Source organism: Hypomesus transpacificus, chromosome 21 (genome assembly GCF_021917145.1).
Source record: "Hypomesus transpacificus isolate Combined female chromosome 21, fHypTra1, whole genome shotgun sequence".
NCBI lineage: Eukaryota > Metazoa > Chordata > Actinopteri > Osmeriformes > Osmeridae > Hypomesus > Hypomesus transpacificus.
In genome coordinates, this window is record NC_061080.1 from 1990759 (window position 1) to 2015109 (window position 24351).

Consider the following 24351-nt stretch of genomic DNA (forward strand, 5'->3'; position numbering starts at 1 on the left):
GACTATTGCCACCAGTAGTGACGAGAAATCCACAGTGAAAGACATGGAAACCAGATCAAACTTTATTAACCTTTCTTACAGCCGTTTATGCAAATTCTGTACATGAATATTGTGGGGGCAGTAAGACAAACTTCAGACATGTCACACTGGAGATGAGAACTCTTCACTTAAAATTAAAGTTAAATATATGTTTTTGTGGTAATCACGCATGGAGGAGTGATGAATGTTGATTGTTGTTCACTTGGCTCTTTTCCAGAACTTTCCTCCCAGACACACATGACACTCCAGTGTATAGCATGATGCCATTTTACAAATAGAAGTGGGAAACTATCTCACAAACTTTTGTTTTGTCAAATGGAGTTCATAGGGTCCCGTTGAAAACACATCCCTTGCTTCCACCCATCCTTAAGAGTAACGATTCGTCGATCTAAGAAAGGTGGGTCACATCCTGTCCTCTCCAACCCGGCTGTGACCGATCCGGTCACACGTGTGAGATCAATGACTCCTCAAAACAAGCGCAGAAGGGAGACAATCCTCAACTAGGAGGGAACCGACCCTGTTCTCGATCCCCCCCACCAGTTCTCCAGCTGTTCACTCCTCATGAAGACAACAGGAGGGGATAAAGAACAGCGTCATAAGATGAAGGGGTGAGCCAGGTTTCCTGTCGTGAGCGACCCATGCAGCACCCTCAGCGAGAACACTGCAGCGTCTGGGGGAGGAGGTACATTCAGTGGTTCAGTAGTTCTGCTTCAGGTATCGAGGGAGGACTTGCAGGGGGCCAGAGAGAAGACTGGTGGAGATGTGGTCTTTGTTTTACAGGCTTTTGTATATATACATATATACGTATATATGTATATACATACATACAGTATGTGGCCTGGAGGTAAGGGGAGAAGAGTTGAAATGAAGAAACATTGACACAGCAGAGCTTTTCTGCTGGGTCAGATCTCAGTTTAAAGACTTACAGAAACAAGCCAGATGCGACTGTCAATAGCTTCTTAGCTCTATGAAGGTAGTTTTCTCAATGGTAGTGCAACTGGCGATGACAACCGCCTTAATAACCTTAATTTTAAAAAACATGGGAAAATGGTCTAAGTCAACAATACAAACACACAATGCCCTGGTTTGAAAATACCCAAAATTAATCCTTCCTTCAAGCTCATCTCTATTTCGACACGACAATAACTCACTCTGCACAGCTGCAACCAATCAAGTCACACGAGTACTTCAAGGAAGTACAAAAAGGTATTACTCTTAAAAAGGATTCAAAGTCAGCACTCCAAATAGATAATTTCCCCATTCCTTGGGAGTAAATGATTACACAAAAAGGGGAGTGTTTAACAGAAGTTGCAAAGTAGTGTTGCAAGTCGAAACAGGAGCCATGGCTAAGCTTGGAAGATAAACGTTAAAAGGGTAGGGTAAGGTAAACCTGGCAACTCATGACGTGTTGTGGTGCAAAGGACGTAGGAATGCAGACAGGGTTGCAGTCATTCTAAACAAGCGCATTAAGACGCCATGTAGGATGTTGGGAAAGGGAGACTTGCTGAGTCGCGGCACCCTTGCTAGCATGGTATATAGTATGCATGTGTAGAGCATCTACCGTACCGTCATACGACCATCCTAACATGGCAGGGTGGCGTGGATGTTGGGGAAACTCCGCAAGTTTGGGACTCGTGGCGTGACGCGCCACATGAACCCAGCACAAGCGCAGGCACATGACGTCACACGGATGCCCGTGCACACACCCACACCCATATAAAATCTATAAATGAATCCCCCTTACCCCCCTCCCAAAAGAAATGCCAAAAAACCCATGTCAAGCACAGGACTCAGCAGAGTACAGCAGATCCAAACAGCACAGAGCCTTCCCAGAGGCAACCCTTCACAGCAGGAGCTACATCAAGCGTCTACGGCGTACTCTAGACACACACATCCCCCCCCCCCCCCCCCCCCGTCCTGGCCCAGTGCATTTCCAGTTGCGTCGGATGCAAAGAAGTACCAAACGATACCCGGCTTCTACAATCTAGGAGGTCTGGGTTTTTTCCGGCACAAACGGGGAGATGAGAGGTCAAGCCTTGTGTTGCGGAGGGGCCTGGACGGTCTGGTTTAATGCCGACGTGAATGCCGCGGTGAGCGACGACAGCGCGCTGGGCGGACGCCGCCGTGTCCGTTGTGAGCTGCGCACAGAGAAACCCCCCCATTCAGAATCCATCCCCCTGGAGAGAGAGAGAGAGAGCGCCCTCTTCCGCCCTCTGGTGGTAGGGACATGGGACTGCACCCAACCCCCCCGTTCCCCGAAAACGACTTGAGGTGCGTCTCACAGGAAGACAAATTCGTCGGCGCTGCCCCGGGTGTGGTTCCGGGTCAGCTTCCCCGGGGGCAGGATGTGAGTGGGGGGGTCGGGGTGCGACGTGCTGTGCTCCTCCAGGCCGTAGTCCTGCCCCCGGCCCTCCACGAAGGTGAAGATGGGGTACTTCTCCTTGGAGGACGACAGGGCCTGAGAGAGAGAGAGAGGGTCAGACAGAGAGAGAGAGAGAGAGAGAGACAGGGGCAGATAGAGAGAGAGGCTGACTGGAAGGTGAAAATGCTTTTCCCTGGAAACGAAACACGGTGCGCGCTTCAACCTACTATGTGACTTGTGAATTGTATAGACATCTACACACAGAGACAAGATGGATAATATATTGCCAATATTGGAGATACAAGAGATATGATACTGTATATTGGAGATACAAGAGATATGATACTGTATATTGGAGGTACAAGCAATAAGCAACTAAATATTGGAGATACAAGATATGATACTGCAAATGGGAGATACAAGCGATAAGCAACTGTATATTGGAGAAACAAGAGATACGATCCTGCATGGATATACAAGCGATATGATACTGTATATACTGGAGACACAAGCGATATGATACTGTATATAGGAGATACAAGCGATATGATACTGTATATAGGAGATACAAGCGCTATGATACTGTACATACTGGAGATACAAGCGCTAAGCTCCTGTATATATTGGGGATCAGAGAGCTGGTGGGGCCCCAGGCAGGCGGTTGGGACCCACCTCACTGACAGCAGAACACAGAGAGTCAAAGTCGTTCTTGTTCCTGGCGTAGAAGCCTATGGTGCAGCTGGGGTCCATCTTGCTGAAGGGCATCTTCCTGGGAGAGCTGCAGTGGAAGGACTGGAGGGAGGGAGCCATAGAGAAGGAGAGGGAGAGAGAGGAAGAGAAAGAGAGGGAGAGAGAGGAAGAGAAGGAGAGAGGGAGAAGGAGCGAGAGAGAGGAAGAGAAAGAGGAGAGAGAGAGAGAGAGAGAGAGAGAGAGAGAGAGAGAGAAGGAGAGAGGGAGAAGGAGCAAGAGAGAGAGAGAGAGAGAGAGAGAGAGGGATAGAGGGAGAAAGAGCAAGAGAGAGAGAGAGAGAGAGAGAGAGAGAGAGAGAGAGAGAGAGAGAGAGAGGAGTGAGAGTTAGAGAGGGAGAGAGCAAGAGAAAAAGAAAGAGAGAAAAAAAGGAGAGGTTAAGACAGACACTTTTATAAAAAAAGACCGGAATTGCACAAGATCACAGCCTGACCTGAGGGCAGTGAAAACACAATAGGTCAGTCATAACAAAGCACGGAGACAAAGTTCCAAAGTACACGACAGACGGCCACAGCTACAACGCAGGAACTTAGACACCGAGCCAAGTGTTACCTCAAGTGAAAAGTGGTCTTGCCTCACGTCGACCACTGACTGGCAGTAGTGAGGGTCCAGATAAAGCAGCTGCTCATCTGAAGAAAACCAGGAAGAGGAGGGGGGGGGAGGGGTTAGCCAATAGGAAGCCACTTAAATCAGGAAGTAAGAGTCAGGGTTCTCACCTTGGTAGCCAATGAAAAAGAGGGAATGTTTGGGTTTGCCTCCAATGATCCCGATGCAGCAGTCCAATTTGAGAAGTTTCTAGAAGCAGCGAGAGGGGAAATATGTGCTGTTTTACGCATATTTTTTCCACTTGTGACAGTTACTGTACATGCATTTGTGTAATAAGCCATAGATATGGGTTGGGGGCCCAGCATAACCCCGGGAGAGGGCCCTAGACTGTGTGTGTGTGTGTGAGTGTATGTGTGTGTATGTGTGTGTGAGTGTGAGAGTGAGTGTGTACAAACCTTCACACACTCGATGTAAGAGGGGTTTAGAGACTCCCCGCCCAGCCGTACTGGGACCAGTATGATGACAGACTTCCAGCCTGGACTGGTGACGTGGTCAGATTGGGACACCGGGTCACACAAACACGCTACATCTTCTTTGTACACTGGAGAAAACACACACACACACACAAACACACACACAAACCATCACCTTTCAGCATAAATAGCTCAGGGGCCTTTTTTCAGAGGCTGTACCTAGAAAAACATCACGTTTGTGTGTATGTATGTTTAATGACCCCTATATTCTGAGAAAGCCCAGCCCAGCACGAGCTGAGCGAACAGGTTTGGTGCGTCACGCTCACCTGTGCAGTCCTGTGCAACGTACACAGTCAGGTTGGGCACCTCTGCAGTTCTGGCCACCGCTTTCCTAGGGGAACACAGAACAACGTCGGCGTCAAACACACCGGAAACAGACGCTATGGGGCTGTTGTGCATCCCTAGACATCCACAAAACGACCAGTGGTCCTGGATAAATTGTTTATGAACTCTCACAACGTGGATGTATAGTACCATAACATTACAGTGCCATTCTAGTGTTTGTGCTTCATCGTTGTAGCTCTTACATTAGTCATTTAGCAGACGCTCTTATCCAGAGCGACTTACAATAAGTACAGGGACATTCCACCTGAGGCAAGTACAGTAGGGTGAAGTGCCTTGCCCAAGGACACAACGTCAATTGCCGGGAATCGAACCGGCAACCTTCCGAATCATAGCCCGACTCCCTAACCGCTCAGCCATCTGTCTCCCACTCTTACCTCAGGATGTGTGCCACCACTGAGGGGCCGTACCAGTCCCCGGCCTTCTTCCCACAGCTCCTCCCCAGCTCCACCAGTCGGTGCACCCCGAAGGGCGCCAGGGGCTGGTCCCCAAACCAGGTCACCACCAGCCGGTGCAGGAGCTCGGCCTGCCGGTCCCTCCCGGACTCGGGCCTCTCCTTCTGGACGGGCTTGGACGCAGGGTCCCCCGGCGGGCTCTTCTGGGGGGTGCCGGGACGGGAGCCCCAGGAGGGGATGGGGACCCCCCCCGGCGCGGGACGGCGAGCGCGGCCTCAGCACCTCGAAGTCCACGTCGGTCAGCTGCTGGCTGTCGGGCCACGCCCAGCCTGCGCGGCACACGAGCAGGTACGTTTATTGCAGTCGAGAGAGAAAGAGAGAGAGAGAGAGACCGACAGAGAGAGAGACCGACAGAGAGAGAGAGAGAGAGAAACAGAGAGAGAAACAGAGAGAGAAACAGAGAGAGAAACAGAGAGAGAGAAGAGAGAGAGAAAGAGACAGACAGACAGAGAGAGAGAGAGAGAGAGAGAGAGAGAGAGAGAGAGAGAGAGAGAGAGAGAGAGAGAGAGAGAGAGAGAGAGAGAGAGAGAGAGAGAGAGAGAGAGAGAGAGACAGAGAGAGAGACAGAGAAAGTGAGGGGAAAGAGCCGGCGAACAGACAGCCCCCTCTAGCTAGCGTGGGGCCCCCCTCCCTGCCTCTCACCCGTGGGTAGCAGGTGAACCAGCAGCCCCTGGGCCAGCAGCATCTGCCCGCTGCGCAGCATGCAGCCCCAGCCACAGTCGGTGGTCCAGTTGGAGCCGTCCAGCAGGGGGAACTCCCTGCGGTAGGTCAGCCACAGGCGGGACACGAAGGCCAGCCGGAAACGCTCCACCTCATCTGGAGGAGGGAACGGGGGACACAAAGAAAAAAAAAAAAAAAAAAGAAGAGAAGAAGTGGAGATTCCATCAAAAGACAGGGAGAGCGGGAAAGAAGTGGTTTAAAAATAAAAAATAAAAAAATTAAAAAGGGGAGGGAGGGGGTTATTCTTTTGTTCTTTTCATGTGTCCATTCATCGAGCCGCCCAAACATTCCATTTTGATGTGATCCAGAATCGGCGTGTCTGTGTCACCCACATCACCCAGAGCAGGAACAACATATCAGTCATGCTGATGAGTGTGATCGAGGAAGAAGGAAAGTTCCCACACATACTTCTCAGTCCTCAGTCTTTACCTTCACTGTTTAGCAAATACGTGTGTCCCAGGACGGTCACTTCGGAGGACTTGTTGAACGTGGTTTTAGACTTTACCAGCCAGCCTGAAGTGGACAAACAGAGAGAGAGAGAGAGAGAGATGGAGAGAGATGGAGAGAGAGAAAACGGTTAGCTCTAGGGAGTTCTTGTAACGACAAACTCCGGCGAAGGTCAGTCATGTATATATTTAGTCATTTAGCATTTAGCAGACGCTCTTATCCAGAGCAACTTGCAGTAAGTACAGGGACAATCCCCCCGAGGCAAGTAGGGTGAAGTGCCTTGCCCAAGGACACAACGTCATTTGGCACAGCCGGGAATCGATCTGGCAACCTTCAGATTACCAGCCCGATTCCCTCACCGTTCAGCCACCCGACTCCCTATATATTTTGGAAACATTTGACATGCTCCGTGGGTCTCGCCATGGAACTGTCCTTCCTGATGCTGCAGCTAACGTCTTCTTCCAGGGTTATTTCGGACGCGATGACACACACGCACACACGCCAGGTCAAGTCTCTGGATCCACCCACCATACTTGACGTTGTTGAAGGCCGACATCAGCTTGGCTTTGAGCTTGTCCACCTCGTCGGGCTGTCCGTTGCGGGCGCTGGCCTCGGCCCTGTGTCCGAAGCTGCCCCTGGGCTCCAGGGCCTGGCCCTGGGGCCTCCCCACGTCCAGGGGCTCCTCCTGGCCCACTCCCCCCACATACTGAGCCGCGCTGGGTGACACAGAGTTCATGGCTCAGGCTTACAGCTGGACTATGGAGAACCTCATTGCAATAGAGATCTAAGGGAAGGAGAAGGGGGGGGGGGAGGGGGGAGAGAGATGAAAGCCCATCACACCGAGAGTGAAACCATAAGAGACAGTAAGACTGAAAAAGCCCGGTGTTACTCCGTTCATGGGGAATAAATGGCCAATTGTGTCGACAGCTGTACTGAAAGGGCTCCACTTCTTCTTTTTTTTTTTTTCGAGAAAAGGAGCATAACTGAACTGAGGTCTAATCAGAGCAAAAAAAAAAAAAAAAAAAAAAACTTTTCTCCGTTTAATTCTACGGGGAAACCAGGATATGACATCACTTGAGGTAGTTTTGCCAGAAGTGTATCTGAGGCCAAACCAGCTATGCTAGATAGCTATGCTAAAAGTAAATCACTCCCCAACTACTTGCATGACAACAATGCCTACTTCTGACGTCTTGAAGGACTTCGGGCCAGGTTACTCATAGTGCAAAATATTGTCTTCCTTGTCTACCTTAACACTTTCCCTGTTTTCTCTCGAACCACTGGGAAGCAGTATGAAAGGTGCACTATTATTAACAGTTTAAGAGGAAACATTTATTCCACGAAAATAACAGTCATGTGAGCAGTGTGACAAGGAAACTGTAAAATATGTAGTCATGAATGACACTATGTACTTGCCTTCTTCGTTTAAATGACAAGAATAATGTGCCTGTTCGGAGTCACGTTGTGCTCAAAACGTCAACTTCTTTTAAGCATCACGCTCTTCATGTCAAGTAGTTAAATAGCAAGGTTATCTACTGCTGCAGTGTAGACAGTCGATTGCTAGACTGACAGAAGGCTTTTTCACGTTAACTCATTAACATCTCATGAGGCGTTCCAAAGTAGCTTTCGTCTGAACGTGCTTTATATTTTAACTGAAAGTATACAAATGAGATAATAATGATATCGGATCCACAACTGTTCCGCTCTCTATAAGCACTATGTTTTTAAGGCACCTAGTCTACATAGCTAACAGAGTTACAGTATTCATCAAGCGCCTTGAGCTACAGATTCAAGAATCATTATCAGCTAGCTATATCAAGCAATTAGGCTACCATACCTGGCCATGTTAGAGGGTATGTCCTCCGGCTTACATTAAAGTCAGTCTAGTTCTTAAGTACAAGTCTGTGTTGTTTTGACTAGCACTCCTGTAGCCAACGATAGCTAGCAAAGTAGCAGGTCTGATTCTATAATCCAAAGAGCTGCTAGTTTATGTCCCGGCAATTTCATTCAAATGCAGAAATCATTGAAGCTACGAGTCAGGAAAGTCTTGATGCAGCCGACACATATTTCAATGTGTGTCTCAGCGGTTTCTCATGGATCCAAACCCGGAGACATTACGTTAGCTACCTTCACTTCCTGTTGTCCTTCCCTTCAGAATGCATTAACCAAATGATTGGTTAATCTGCTACACACCGATTGGTTACAATTGCATCAGTAGGACGTACCACAACATTCATTGGCTTACATTTTACAGTGATTATATAACGTCCGACGTCCCTGCCTCAGTGAATGAAATTAAGGTCACGAGTACGTGCTTGCGAAGAATGAGAATAGACCTATGGAATTAAGTTAATATTTATATTCAGAATTTTCATGAATGACTGTCACCCTGAGGCATCATCAGTTCATAGAATGACAATAAACGTTGGGTGTTTTTCTCAGAATTTTATTACACATACTGCACTTCAGGTGTCTGCATTTAACTTACATCTATTAAAACAAAAGTGCCCCAGAATACAAATAAATACATTTCGAGAGTAAATAGAAAGGAGGAATGTTATTATACTGTCTTTGAATTAAACTATTAAAAATCATGGGAGTGACTAGTACAATTTATCGTTGTGTTCTTCCTGAACAAATTGGATTGGTTGATTTGTGTCATAAGGAATATTTAAAGCTCATAAATAACTACAGACCAAACAAGTATACTTGTAAATGAATAAATAATTATTGAAAATAAAGTGCATTTCATACCACTCCTCTCAATCATGATCAAGATTACAGGTAGCAATATTTACCAACAACATATTAAATGTATCTCTACATTTGCCATTTATCTTAAAAACACTTACCGTTACATGTACACGAGTGGTGTGCCTGACCATTCCTTAATAAGTGTACTTTGTCATACTATGACCTAGATAGCACAACCCAAACAACTTAAGCTTCTTTCATCATATAACACAATAAAGCTCATTGTTGAAGGTTGTCTATATTATATATGATAAAAAAAAAACGTTCTTACTCCATTTTATAAGGTAGAACTAACAGTCACATAAGAACAATTGAGAGAAACTCTGAACAGTTATTAATACAACGATAAAATGGAATGATTCCTTCATATTTGATAATCACGGTCAATATTCCAGTTCCTGTACCAAAACATAAAGTATGCATATTCAATAACACACTACTCCTAAATCTATCCTGCAATATCAATGACTTTGACCTAACACTACAAACAGTAGCTCTCTCCGAGATAATGTAGTGATAAAGTCCATTTTGCTACAGACATTACATGGTATCACATTAAACAATTATAATTGTATACCACAAGAGGGCAGTATTGTTTCACGTACAATCTGCCTATTGAACAATAGCCAAAATATATGAGAACTTGCATATCGCCATAAAATGTTTCACTCCAATTTTGCACTGTAAACAATTTCTTGTGACAAATTTAAACAGGTGATACCTGTCATCTACGGACCGATAATCTTCTCTTTTTTTTGCCAGTCATTTGCATAAGTGTGTGTGAGGGTTGAGGAAACAACTAACAAAGAGAAGTGAGTCGTAATGGGATGGAACTGCACTGTGTGATCTTAGCAGATATATCACTACACAGTCAATTAAAAATGACAGAGCATTTCTGTGACACCAAAAGGGAAACATAGACATGTAATATGAAAAAAGGGTGGATAGAAAAAATGTCGAGTCATACAGTGGTTCCCATACCTGACATCGAACAAGAAGAAAAACGATTTTAGCCCACTCAGCCCTTTTTAACCTACAGTCATGAAAGTCAATATGCTACATCCATTTCCACCTTCATTCACTTTTTGGTTCAAAATTAAATTGTCATGTAAGCATGCCAGCAACTTGACGCTAGGATGAGAAGGTAAGAGTATAAATAGTTCTATATCTAGAACATCTTTCCATTTTACAGATATTTACAGTCATGTCTTCACTGAACCAGTATGATTTGATGGTCAGGTAGAAGAAGATTGTTCCCAGTTCCACAGAAGTGAAGATGCGATTGGATGTTGAATGTGGTCTGTTTCTGTTCAGCTGGGTTTGTGATACCTGTCTTCCAACTGAGCAATTATCCCATGTGAACGTGGAATGTGTCTGCTCCAGTAGTCTGCCAGTCCACACACACACACACACACACACACGCACACACACACACAAACCCATCAGGATCTGGATTTTAATGCAGGAAATCAGCTCTGCTGATGCAACTAACTCCTGGTATTGTGTGTGTATTTTGTGTGTGTGTGTGTAGCTGTCTAGGCAGGCCTGGTGGGCCTCCTGTGCTGCAGAGATAAGCGCCTGGGCTGGGCTCTGTCAGAGCAGCTTCACTCTGAAACACGACACTTCGTGCAGCGCAGTCTTCGAGAACCGCTGAAAACAGACTCAAGGTTATCCCCCGTCCCGCCCCCTCGATTTCCGAGAGCGTTTGCTGACGGAATGCAGAATGCGGCTATGCAAATCAACTGAGAATGAGGGATTCAGTGCGTGTGAATATCAGGCTCGTTATCGTGATTGTATGTCGTTGTTTTTGTTTGCCCGTCAAGTTAAGTGCATCTCACGGTTTGATTGGGCCTCCGTTTGACCTCGGATGTCCTACGATTGGCCGAGACAGAAGCGGTTGGTCGCCATCGGTTACGGTGGTAGTGTCGAACTGGATTTGGTTTTCACAGTATTCAGCATGTATTGATCGGTAAAGCACTTTTCGCTCCTTTTTTTTTTCTTCCAAACAACAAACTCACACTGACGCACGTACACACACACACACACACTTCAATACATGCATTCACACACACAAATAATTATCTAATACATAATGTGGAGCATCTTCTTATACTGTACATATATATATATACTGTACAATATAAAAGGAACATACGAGCACCTTTACAATAGATTTCATCACCCGCCATGGTTTTTGATTAGAGTCCTTTTTTAAGTGCTTGACTTAACATTGTTCCCAAACTCCAAAAAGGCATTTTCGTTCTATCCATTTCAGTTTGTATTCCTTCCACTTAGACAACGGGTCCATCATTTGGGGGGGGTGCAACCTGTGGGTGCTTTCTCAGGCTGTGTGTTAGACTTGGCTGGAGCTTGGGCCACTACTGGGGGCCCCTGCCGACCTCCAGGCAAAGCCTCAGACTTTCCTACCACACTTGCCTGCTTCTCCTCAACCATCTTGGGCACGTCCTTAGCCTTGGGCCCCTCCTGGGAGCCCATCTTGATGGGGCCCAGGACGTTCTTGGCCGCAGCGGTGAGCTGGGTGACAAAGCTGGTCTTGTCGCCGGGAGAGACGGGGCGTGACTTGCAGAGGGAGGGGCCGCAGAGGGAGGGGGTGACGGCTGTGGGGGAAGGGGAGGGCGAGGGGGAGTGCTCCTCCACCACCTCCAGGCGACACTTGTCGTCCCAGTCCAGAGTTCCACGGTAGCAGTTGACGGGGCCCAGGCCCTGCCTCACCTTGCCCAGGGAGAGGGGCTGGCCGTGGGGAGGGACAGCCGGAGCCAGGGCCCTGGCTGGCAGTTTGGGGCTCCTGGACCCCAGGTCTGAAGCTCTATCATTACTCTCCCCTCCACTCTTTCTCAGGCTCTCTCCTATCCCTGGTATTTTAGATGTTTTACTAACGCTAGTTAGCCCAGAAGCTAATGATGTAGCCACGTTACCTCCTCTTTCGGGGGTAAAGGTAGTGCCCTTGCTTATGCCACCGCTGGGCAGGCTAGGCCTAAGAGGGCCTCCCTTGCTGTCTGTATCCTGCTTTGGCTCAGGTTTAACCCCTTGCTTCTCCTGGTGGTCTTTCATGCTAACATTGTTAGCATTAGCACTAGCAGCTACCTTGGTGTCTAGTTGCTGGCCAAAAATGTTTTTCTCTGGGCCTTTTAGACCTACAAGACTTCCTGCTGCTGTCTTACTTTGGATACTGTGAGTTGTAGTTTTAGTGGTTTCCACACTTGAGGATTGTAGTTTTGGACCTGAACTAGAAAACAGGCCTAAGGACAACTCACTGCTTGAGGGTTTTCTGGCTAGGGACGACTGCGAGTCCACGGCCCCAACGCGATTGGGCGATTTCTCCAACGCCATCCTGCTCTCTCGCTCCCTCTCTCGCTCCCTCTCTCTCTCCCTCTCTCTCTCCCTCTCCCTCTCTCGATCCCTCTCTCGCCCGGCCAGCAGGGTGTCCCGGCTCAGCGGCGACTCCTGCCTCCCCAGCTTCCGCACCGGCTTGAGCACGCCCGTCTCGGGCGTGGTGGCGGGCGAGGCGGGCGAGAGCGTCCCGGAGGGGAGCGGCGGGGGGTTGGGCGGCAGGCTCTCCCCGTCCGTCTCCAGCAGACTCTGGAGGCCCACCTCGCCGTGCAGGAAGGCGTCCTTGCGGTAGTCCGAGTGCTGGACCTCCAGGCTGTGCTTGCGCAGCGGGCCGCCCAGCCCGCCGCTGCCCGACCCCGACTGGGTGAGCGGCGAGCCGAGCTTCTCCGCCGACTGGACGCGCTTGAGCAGGGGCGAGCGCGGCGGCTCGGCGCTCTTGGGGCGCGGGCGCACCACGGGCGGCGAGGAGTGGAGCTTGGCGGGGAAGGTCTGGGTGGTGTTGGAGCTGCCCACCGTGTGGCCCGGCAGGGGGGGCGGCGAGGACTGGGTGGGGGAGGGCGTGTGGGCCAGCGGGGAGAGGGGGATGTTGCCGGCCGACTTGCAGCGGGCCGAGCGGTACTGGCGGTGCAGCTTGGGGGAGAGGCCGTGCAGGGAGCTGGGGCGCATGTGCTGGGAGGCGGCGGGGGAGTTGGGGGTGCTGGAGGCGGGGGAGGAGCTCTGGGAGGAGGCACCTGCTGGGGGGGGGGGAAGCAGGCGGAAAGGGGGAGGAGGAAAAGGAGACATGGACAGAAGAATTAGGAGAGGAGAAGTGAACACGAATGGCATCCGACGTTTGGACGGTTCCGAGGTATGTCGTGGCTGCGTTGGTTCGTGTAGAACTACACTTACAAGCTGCTAGGCTACAAGCAGCTGCACTGACTTTCAATATTCCTATCCCAGTTAACACTCATTCTTGGTGAAAACGTCACCCTCCAACCCTATCCTCCCCCAGACCCCCCAGACCCCCCAGACCCCCCAGACCCAGTGCTCACCCAGATAAGACGTCTCTGGGGTTGACCTGTAGCCCTGTGTCGGGGATCGGGCCGACAGACTGTGTGTGGGCGAGCCAGGTAGACTGTCACTGGAGGAGAGAGAGCGGTTGAGGGAGGACAGGCTGCGGCTGGTGTGGAGCAGGTTGGACTGCTTGGTGATCTTCCTGAAGAGGGAGTTGCGCTTTTTACTGCGGGAGGGAAGGAGGGAGGGGGAGAGGGAGGGGAAGGAGGAGAGGGAGGAGAGGAAGGAGAGGGAGGAGAGGGAGGGGAAGGAGGAGAGGGAGGAGAGAAAGGAGAGGGAGGAGAGGGAGGAGAGGGAGAGAGGGAGGAGAGGGAGGGGAAGAAGGGAGGGGGAGAGGGAGGGGAGGGAGGAGAGGGAGGGAGGAGAGAGGGGAGAGGGGAGAGGGGGGAGAGGGGGGAGAGGGAGTAGAGAGGGGGGAGAGAGGGAGGAGAGGGAGGAGAGGGGGAGAGGGAGGAGAGGGAAAAAGGAAAGGCGGAGGAATAGGAGGAAATAGATCAGTGGAAGAAAGCGAGAAAAGTTTCACAGAGAAAAGATGACCATCATAAAAACACACCATATCGAAAAACACAACCGTTGACGGTAAAACAGGCACGCACGTAAGACAGACCTCGCGTTAGAAAAAACGTGACCTATTAGAGAATACCCCACCTGTGAGCTTGTGCTATGTCATACCTCTCCTGGCCTTCCTTTCCCGGAGTCCTCTTGCTGCGCCGCGCCATCTTGCACTTGTAGCTGGCCTTGCGGGCCGGGCCCACCTTGATGGATGTGTTCTCGAACGGCGTGGTGGTCACGGTCACCTTGTTACCGCTCTGGGAAAGGGAGGTATGGACACCGCATGAGAGCTCTACCAGGGACCACTGTTCGCACACGACACCGTTCGGATATCTATAGAGGTCAATGGCAGACCGGGGCGTCAAAGTGTGTGTGTGTGGGGGGGGGGGGTGCCTCGATTAGCTTGGAATGAACATTTGTTGAATGAAAAAAACAGATAATACAACAATAAAAAGAGTAAAGTGTTGTTGTATTAATCCCCTGAGGGGAAATTGCACCGAGTAGCATTAAGAAGCAAGATAACCCAACAAATTGAATAGAAAGAAGCAGAAATTGTGTAAGTCGGTGGTGCCAGGTGATATCCTGAGACCTCACCTTGAGAATGAGCTCCACCACCTCGGTGTGGACCAGCCCGTGGACCGACTCTCCGTTCACATGGGTGATGAGGTCACCGGCGCACAGTCCCGCTTCCTGGGCGGGGCCTTCGTCCTCCACGTGCTGCGATTGGACGCCAAAACAAACGGGACAAACGGCCGCGTTGAGGAACCGACGGGAAATCTCCCGGGGGGGGAAACATCTAGAATCGAGCCCCCGTAGGCTCCACGCGGCCTCAAGTCCCGCCCCCCCCCCGGCACTCACCCAGACGATGTGGTGGACGCTGTAGACGTCCGTGTCGCCCATGTAGACGCGGATGGCGCGCAGCGTGAAGCCGTACTTCTTCCCCGAGCGCTGGATGGTGATAGGCGAGCGCAGCACGCTGACCGCCGGGCAGAAGTCCCGGCTGGGGGAGGAGTCCCGCGACGAGGGGTTGGAGGAGAGCGAGCGGGGCGACATGGGGCTGGCCAGCGGGGAGCTGGCGTGCTGCTCGACTGTGGGGAGGGGGGGGGGGGGAGGTCGAAAAGGGGGCCAGAGAGAAAGTGGGCGAGGAGAGAAAGGAGGAGAGACGGAGAGGAGGAGATGGAAACGGGTGGAAAAAACGACGAGAAAGAGGAGGTGTGACGTCAAGATAAAAACATTTTTTTTTCAAAAGGTTGTTGTTTCAACGAACCCCTGAGGAAAAGCAGTCTGCGTAACCAATACCGCAGCATAGGCGTGGAGGCAGAGCTAATGCCACGCACCGCACGCCGCAAGCTAACAGACGACAACAACGACAGCCTCGGGAGCTCTGCAGCGCTGACTGTACGGTGTTCCACCTCCTCTCACCTGCAGGTATGATGACCGACAGTGCCGTCGCCGACGCCGACTTGATGACCTTGTTGCCGGCGCGCGAGTTGCGCTTCTCGCCGTCTCCGGACATTTGCTGGTGTCTTGCCCGACGCAACACCAGGTCGTTGGTCGCCCTCGGCCCCAGGGGGTCATATGTGGGCGTGGCTATGTCCCGATTGGCCGAGGCGGGTCCGGGGGTGGTGGCGGGGGTGGTCGTAGGGGCGGCTGTGTCGACGGGTCTCAGCGGTTTGTCTGAGACAGAGGGTTTAAGGATACAGTGATTGAAGGAGGCAAACTCGTTTAAAGAATGAGCACGGCTCCAATACCGACCGGTCACCAACTGGTTACAGGAGGTCAATTCAGGTGAAAGTAGACTGGAATCTGACATGTCGACCTCGTGGCCCCGCGAGCAAGCAAATGTGTTCCCTCTCCTTCTCGCCCCCTCCCTTTTTTTCTCTTCACCTCCCTTCCTCCCCCGCAGCTCCCTGACAGTTCTCACCCCGTCACCCACTCGACTTTCTTTCACTCGCTGTCTTTCACTTTCCTCTCACAAACACACACACTCACACACTCCTCTCCTCACCTCCCCCCCCGCCCCCTTCCCCCCGGCCTCACCTCCCGTGCCCCCCTCCCTGAAGGTGTTGCGGTGCTCCTGGGGGAGGCAGGGCGAGGGAGCGCCGTCCAGGGACGTCCCCCGCGCCTTGACGGGCGTCTGGCGGGTCAGGGGGTCCGGGTCGCCCTCCGGGGGTGAGGCGAAGCGGTGTGTGTCCATGAGGGCAGAGAAGCGACGCCGGGCGCCCAGGGGGGGGCTGGAGTCTCCCTCCGAGTAGAGCGACTCGGAGCAGGACAGGCGCTTCCTAGAGGGGGTGGTGCGGGGGAGACAAAATGGCCGCCTTCAATCACGGAGCTCATTCGAAAAATATCGGTCGAACGACGAAATGATACCGTTTGGTCTAGTATTCCGAATGTGGATTTGACCGCATATATTTGTATTTCTTGCCGACGACAACGAAGAATGATGACGCTTTAACGTTAACAACAAGCTTCAGTTTATTTAGGTTCTCTTTGGGGCGACCTAGTGAAGGATCTTCAACAGGAAGCTGCTAAGCAGCCTGACTCCTGTGTTTCAGAGCTGGATTTGTGGCAGCCGTGCGTCGAGCTCAGCTCTAAGAGGTGCGATGGAGCGGGTCTATCATTGACTCGAGTGAGTGTGAAGTCTCTCGTTAGTTTTATCTGTCACCAGCGCAAGGACAGGTACATAGAGTTCTTGGGCCTGATCTCGACAGGGCAGGGTAACAGAGAGACACACACACCCAAACCTACCTTCCTTCCCTCCCTCCCTGTATCCCTCCCTGTATCCCTCCCTCCATCCCTCCCTGTATCCCTCCCCCCTCCCTCCCTGTATCCTTGCCCCCCTCCCGCCCTGTATCCCTCCCTGTATCCCTCCCTCCCTCCCACACTCACATCTCCGGGGAGCCGGTCCTCCAGCTCTTGTCCCTCATGGTGAGGCTGCCCAGGCTCTCTCTCTTGGACACCTTGTCCTCCCTGGGGCCCTTGTGCTCCCGCCGGGTCACCGACGGGGCCTTCTGCTCCAGCTGGGACAGCTGCTCCATACTGCTGTACACCTGCAGGGGGAGCCACAGAGACAGGGAGGGGGATTTTACACTCATACCAAAGGGGCGAAGTTTGTCTGTGGGGGGGGGGTAACTGAATGTTTAGCGCTCTCTGTGTGATGATAGTCAAATATATTAGCATGAACAATCATTTCATAATCTGAGACTAACAGCAGGATCAGTGTTGACATGATAAGGTAGGAAGTGTGTGGAAATGAGCCATACACATCAAAAGCGTGTGCACGTACGTACACACACACGCACACGCAGGTAAACACACACACACAACAGAGATACGAATCAGAGGTAGAACTAGTTTGGGTGTGTGTGTGTGGGGGCGCATAGCCTAGGAACAAGAACAGTTAAAAAGGTAACTCGACAGTGTGCCATGTTAACAGTGTGCCATGGTAACGCCGGCGACGGCAAAGACACCAACGACCACGTCACTTAAATAATGACAATAATTGCTGCGTTAAGATTCCTCCGTGTTAACTCTGCATGAAGGCCCTGTGCGTTTACCATCGAAACTAAACGATTAGACCCGAGCGTCAGTTCTCTATACTTTTGCGGTAAATTACAAAGGAGTGAATGGAAAGGACGACAGCTCTACGTATTCATACTACGCCGAACTGCAAGGCAGAAATGTGTCTGTAAGTTCCGTGTTCCAAGTGGACTCTCCGCCCGTGGATACGCTACGTGTTTTTGCGCACGTGCCGTGTGTATTTGTGTCATGCGTATACTTGGTGTTTGTTTGTGTGCTTGATTTACATGCTTGCTCTTTACAAGGCCACTCAACTGTCTCCAACAGTGTAGTAGTGCTGGAGCTAGCACCCAGGGTGACTCAACAGCTCTTTCACACACACACACACACACACGCTATCACACACACACACACACACGCGCTATCACACACACACACGCTATCACACACACACACACACGCTATCATACACGCGCACACACAAACATCCACACACTCACTCTGAGTCCCACACACACACACACACACACACACACACACACACACTCACACACACGCTATCACACACACACAAACATCCACACACTCACTCTGAGACCCACACACACACACACACAAACTCACACTCACGCTATGACACACACACACACTCACACACACGCTATCACACTCACGCAAACATCCACACACTCACTCTGAGACCCACACACACACTCACACTCACACACACACACGGGTGGGGGTAAGCATGTATGAAGGGTGTGAAGGAGGGTCACGGGAGAGAGGACTAGAAAGAGGGGAAGAAGAGCGAGAGAGAACATCAAAGATGGATGGCGGGTGATGAGAGGGGCAACGGAAGGTGAGAGCGAGTGAAGGGATGAACCCTGGAACCAAGGTCGGAACGGAGAGAAGACCAGACATACAAATGTAAAGAAAGAGAAGGAACGGAGAAAGACAGACAGAGGTCAGACAGTCCTGGATAAAAGAGATGACTGCGTAAAAAAAGAATTAAGGAGAGAGAGAGAGAGAGAGAGAGAGAGAGAGAGAGAGAGAGAGAGAGAGAGAGAGAGAGAGAGAGAGAGAGAGGGAATAGTCAGTGAGCAGGAGGTGAGAAGAGAAGGCAGATCAGAAGGAGAGAGGGAGATGGATGAGAGTGTACAGACTGTCTGGCGAAAGGATGTAAAAGGAGAAGGCACCCAGAGGTGAAAAGAGACAAGACAGAGAGAGAGAGGGGGAGAGAGGGAGAGAGAGGGAGGGGGGGGGAGAGAGAGAGGGGGAGGGAGGGGGGGAAAGAGAGAGGGGGAGAGAGGGAGAGAGGGAGAGAGGGAGGGAGGGAGGGAGAAATGAAAGAGACGGATAGCTTTGAAAGAGAGAGGAGAGCTTTGTATAAAGAGAGAAGAGAGAAGAAAGAGACAGAGAGAGAGAGAGAAAGAAAGAGAAACGGGCAGAGGAGGAGAGAGCGAGGCGTACGCCGGGGCCAGTCTGACCTTGCTGAAGCGGGGCGAGCAGGAGGAGAACTGCCGGATCTCCACCGGCTCGTCATCGTTCGTGTCATCCTCCTCGTACGTGTTGATGTGGCGGTAGCGCTCCGAGCGAGCTGACACGGGAGAAGGGGAGAGAGAGAGAGAAGGAACGAAGAAAGAATGAAACCAAGTTTCAGAGAGTGAGGTAAACATTTCAGTCGACACAGAGGTCAAACGCATTATTTATTAATGGAAATACAATTCCCAAGGAGTCATCAAGTGGTAATTAAAACCAAGATTCAGAGGCCATTTTTAATGCCTATTTTCGAAGAAATCGCTGACAATCCATTACCAAACAAGTCCAGGATCAGGCATCCATTTTGTTGTGCCAGTTTACATACACCCTTGCAGGGGCGACAAACCTGTCCCACCCACTTTATATATAAAAAATGCTCTTTATGGCATTTATGGCTTACTGTAATTATTATGTTTTGCTTATTCCATGTGTAACTATGTGTCAAATTGCTATGCTGTATCTTGGCCAGGTCGCAGTTGCAAATGAGAACTTGTTCTCAACTAGCTTACCTGGCTAAATAAAGTTGAAAAAAAAACAACAAAAAAAAACTATCTTTAGTCATTACAAAAAGCCCCACCCATATTTCAAACCAAACCTACGTCCCTAAGCCCTTGACTATCTACTTCCCCAAACGAGGACAACAGTGGATGGGCCTCACTGTCAAAGTAGCTGGTGTCCTCCTCCGACTCCAGGTGAGGGATGAACTCGGCCTTCTGCCTCAGCAGACTGTTCCAGTCCAGCTCCGTAAAGAACGAGTGCTGCTTCACCTCAAACGCTCCCCCTGGTGGTGCGGAGGTCCCGCGCCGGATCGAGTCGGAGAAATGACGAGAGAACATATATCGTGAACGGGTTGTTTGGACGTGGTCGGCCCGGGGCCGGAGTGAGTTGACCAAAGTCTGTGTAGTATGTGGATACTGGTTTAGGGGAATTACAAATGGCGGGGACAGGAACGGATGCTTGTGACAGTGAAGAAGGACAGGGGAAAGGTGTGTGTGTGTGTCATGAGGGATAGGATTCATCTATGGTGTGTGTGTGTTGCAGTACCTGTCCCCAGCCTCATGAGGGGGTTGGTCTGCAGGAGAGTGGAGATCAGACCCTGAGCATCTGCGGGCAGGGCCTCTTCCCCATCAGGCCACACAATGTCATCTGACACACACACACACAGACAGACGCACACAAAGACAGACACACACAGACGCACACCCACGCACACAGTGAGTCATACAAAGACAATAGACAAACAGACAGCCAGGCCCACAAAAGCAGTCCCATACAGTTGTTAGTTGTTACAATACAAGACTGACATGTTATTTGAACAGACGTAGGCAGTGCAACAATGTAAACAACCAGAGGCTCCCAAACAAGTTTGGATGAAAGAATAACCGTTGTAGCTTATTGGGTTGAACTCTCCCTTGAAGTGCCGTGGCGAAAAGCATCTGTTGAATATCTAAAAGGTTCATGGAATTCCTCCCCCCTGACACACACATGCACCCCCCCCCACACACACACACATACCCCCCGCACACATACACCCCCCCCCCACACACACACACACATACACCCCCCCCCCACACACATACACCCCCCCCCCCCACACACACATACACCCCCCCCCCACACACATACACCCCCCCCCCCCCACACACACATACACCCCCCCCACACACACATACACCCCCCCCCCCCCCCACACACACACACATACACCCCCCCACACACACATACACCCCCCCCACACACACATACACCCCCCCACACACACACATACCCCCTTACACACATACACCCCCCAACACACCCCCACACACACACACATACTCCCCCCCCCCCCCCATCCGCCCACACCCCTCCCCCTCACCCACACACCCCACCCCCGGCTCTCCGTACCGGTGATGACCTGTCCGAACAGCTCCTCGGGCGTGTCCCCGAAGAAGGGCACACAGCCCACCAGGAACTCGTACAGGATGATGCCCATGGACCACCAGTCCACCGGCTTGCCGTAGCCCTGCCTCAGGATCACCTCCGGGGCGATGTACTCCGGGGTCCCGCACACCTGGAGGGGACGAGGACGGCTGAGGTCAGAGGACCCGGGGTCCGGCGGTGACGGGTCGACGGGTGGACTCGTACCGCGGACCCCTGGCTCAGACAGTGTCGTCATGCATCCGTCGACGAATGACTCCTGTTTTTTTTTCTATTTCCTCTCTCCCTGAGGGTTTTTCCCTCGTATTCTCTGAGTGTTGACGCTGCTTGTCGGCGCTGGTCCGCAGGGGGGGGCATCCGTGAGGCCCTTCGTGAGATTGCGCGCGTTATAAAAAAAGAGAGCCGCCCGAATTAAACGCTGATGATTTGACGGCGTGTTGGTTTGGCACTTAGGCCCAAGGGGGATGGGACGGAGGACGAACCAATGAGAGGTCGCAACCGAAATGGACCGTGATTACGGACCAATCACGTGCAGCCGGGAGATCCGAGCCACGGAGAGGCTGTGCGTGGGAAAAACATCCAGACGTGTTACCATGGTACTCGGAGGGCACTCAGCTAACCTTTGACAGCGGTTCTTATTAACAGTTTGAAAAAAAATCATCAACCTTCACAGAACACCATGTTCTTGAACGCCACATGACTTGACCAGTACTTCCATAGGGTCCACTTCACCACGTAAAAACCAACATCTCCGCGACAGCCCAGCACAGCACTCCCTAACCCAGATGGTGATTCTGGTAATCAGAGCTCGCAATCCTAATTTGGTAATGTGTTACAGTACGAACGAAACTCAGTGAGCAACATCATTACTTGCCGCTGAGTTGAGCACAGCTCTAATCAGAATTCACCTTCTGAGAGATGAAAGCTTCCCCTGTCATCTGTTTCATATGCAGAAATGGTGCGTTACAGAGAAGCAGCTGCCCGGTGTTCTGAACACATTGGCCGCTGTCATTAATTAGGGGAACGGTTTTAATTTGGTGAATTAAACAAAAAACGATAATTACAGAAATACGACCTAAATATGAACCTGGTGAGAAGATAATTCCCCCATTTACTCACGGATGGGATATTTATTATTCCGTTTTTTCAGGGGATGGGTCATTATTTGTGTTTCGCTGAATGACTGGCGTTTGGTATTCACTGTGTGCAGCATGATTTGGCCTCCAATCAACAGAGCAGACCGCCACTTGCCTCTTCTGTCTGCTGTTTGCAAACGGTACACAACGTTCAGAAGTAAAAACAAGCAGGGCGCCGTCTGTCCTGAACCATTCCCTGGTAGTTTTGTTTGTTTGGAGAGAAGCACCCAGAATCACAAATGTCCTATTTCAAACTTTGAAGAGCAAGCAAACACGTTTGAATTCATCCCAAACCATCCTGCCCCCTACTGGTGTCACGTTCACCAGGGGAGTATCCATGAGGGGGACTAGGCCCCCCTCTTGTACATGTCTGGCCCCCAGAATTCTGATGGCTTACAAAAAAAAAAAAAAAAACTCATTTTAAGACGGGACCCCCCAAAAATACAACTCTGGCTACGCCCCTGGCATGCCCGCAGCACCGTCCCTGTGGCTACCTGCTTGTCCAGGAACTCCCTGGCGTCCTTCTCGATGTGGCCCTCGTACAGGTTGGTGGTCAGGCTCATGAGCCCCATCTTGGACAGGCCGAAGTCTGTCAGCTTGATGTGGCCCATGGACGTGATCAGAAGACTGGAGGAACAGAGACAGATTCGGCCTTTAGACGCGTGCCTTGGAAGACCGTCCATTGCACAATGTTGAGACCGTCGCTCCAAACTACAACACGCCTTTGTGAAATGCTCTGAACACAAAACTGGACGAGCGCATCTTTAATTCCTTCGATAAGATAAGATAACTTAAGTGAGACGAGATAAGATAACTTGGGTCAGATAAGTAAAGTAACTTCTACTTTTAGAACTGCAACCTCAATTTGGCATTTTCTTCTGAGAAACACTGTGTAAAAGGGAAGGCCGTGGTCATGCAGTTCATACTCCCAGCCCCTTGGAGGCACTACTCACTTGTCGGGCTTGAGATCGCGGTGCACGATGCCATAGTTGTGGATGTACTCCAGCGCCAGTACTGTCTCAGCAAAATACATCCGTGCCAGTTCCACGGGCAGAGCTCCAATGTTCTTCAACAGGGTGGCACAGTCCCCACCTGGAGGGGTCAACCCACATAACAAGACACCATTTGAAGCTACACCATCGGCAAATCACTGTGCTAACCGGCGAGCGCGTTCACATGAACATACAATGGAAAATACGTACTATTCGTTTTAGCATGAGGCTAACTACTTGGCACAACATTAAGTAGGGGAGTTAGGTAGGCTCTGCTAAACGCCGGTTTGAAAGACTTCTTCGTGTTCCGCTATTTCCGACCGCCATGTTGGACTCCACAGCGCCCTCTAGTCCGAGGCAAACTTTTTTTTCCTCAAGCTGAGAGATGACGACCCTGACAGGAACGGTCTATTCCCAGTGAGCGCGTATCAGTGTTTGTTTGTCTTGGCTGGTTATCCTCCTATCCCCCCTCTGCACTGGATCCTGTCTTTGGCGCCGTGACGGATGAGTCACGCTAGCTCTCCGTCACGCCCCGGTGTGTCTCTGTGTCTGCAGCGCTCTCCCCCGACTAACAGCCGAGAGGAAAAACAATCTGTTAGTCGCGGCGGCGGCGGCAACCAAAACGGCCCTCTGGCACTTCACACACACGCTCTTAAGTGAAGATGAATTGGACCCGGGTTGGCGGCGTGTGTGTGCGTACGTGTGTCTGGTCGTGTGTGTGTGTGTAGTGAACTTGTTTTAACCTCAGCACTATTGGCGATTGCGGCATCACCTCTCAGGCCACTTGTTTGACTTCAAAGCAGCAGTCTGACAATGTGGGGAGGACAGTTGCTCACCTTTCCCAAACTGGAGACGGGAAGGCTGGGTGTAAGTAATAGCCTCGCATATGGCTTTCACCTATCCAATATAGTTTGATCTGGTGTAGGGACGCGGACAATGTCAAAGGGGAGAGAAAGCGACCTTGCAGAATGTAATGTATCCCGATACAAGTGTGTGTGTGTATGTGTGTGTGTGTGTGTGTGCGTGACTGGGCAATAGTCTCCGTGTTGCCAAAAGTGCCACGTGCACCGGGTGCTTCCGTGCAAAAGGATGCGCAAATAACACTCTAGACACCAGTGTGTGTGTGTGTGTGTGTGTGTGCGCCTCCTCACCTTCCACGTACTCCAGCACCATGCAGAGGTGCCGGCGGGTCTCGAAGGAGCAGAACATGGAGACCACGAAGGGGTTCTCGGCAAAGGTGAGGATGTCCCGCTCCACGAAGGCCTGCTGGATCTGGTTCCTCAGGATCAGGTTCTGCTTGTTGATCTTCTTCATGGCGAAGCGCTGGCGCGTCTCGCGATGCCGCAC

General features: G+C 51.1%; 2 protein-coding genes across 2 annotated transcripts; both read right to left on the reverse strand.

The window, feature by feature from the left end:
- Positions 1 to 46: 46 nt before the first annotated feature.
- Positions 47 to 8343, reverse strand: LOC124483226 (cysteine protease ATG4D-like). Its single transcript, XM_047043568.1, is given in 12 exon segments — positions 47 to 2497; positions 3074 to 3193; positions 3701 to 3777; positions 3865 to 3943; positions 4150 to 4295; positions 4494 to 4558; positions 4947 to 5218; positions 5220 to 5293; positions 5667 to 5840; positions 6174 to 6257; positions 6720 to 6907; positions 8026 to 8343. Coding segments are annotated over 12 exon segments (1467 nt in total). The 5' UTR covers positions 8034 to 8343; the 3' UTR covers positions 47 to 2317.
- Positions 8344 to 8625: 282 nt separating this feature from the next.
- mast1a (microtubule associated serine/threonine kinase 1a) lies at positions 8626 to 24345 on the reverse strand. The gene is made up of 15 exons (XM_047043528.1): positions 24156 to 24345; positions 22966 to 23104; positions 22507 to 22639; positions 20844 to 21009; positions 20001 to 20102; positions 19615 to 19737; positions 18905 to 19014; positions 16788 to 16948; positions 15939 to 16180; positions 15321 to 15575; positions 14757 to 14986; positions 14493 to 14615; positions 14019 to 14155; positions 13325 to 13512; positions 8626 to 13024 (listed from the first exon to the last, which is right to left on the reverse strand). Exons 1-15 carry the CDS (start codon positions 24316 to 24318, stop codon positions 11250 to 11252), a joined length of 4047 nt encoding a protein of 1348 aa, XP_046899484.1. The 5' UTR covers positions 24319 to 24345; the 3' UTR covers positions 8626 to 11249.
- Positions 24346 to 24351: the final 6 nt, after the last annotated feature.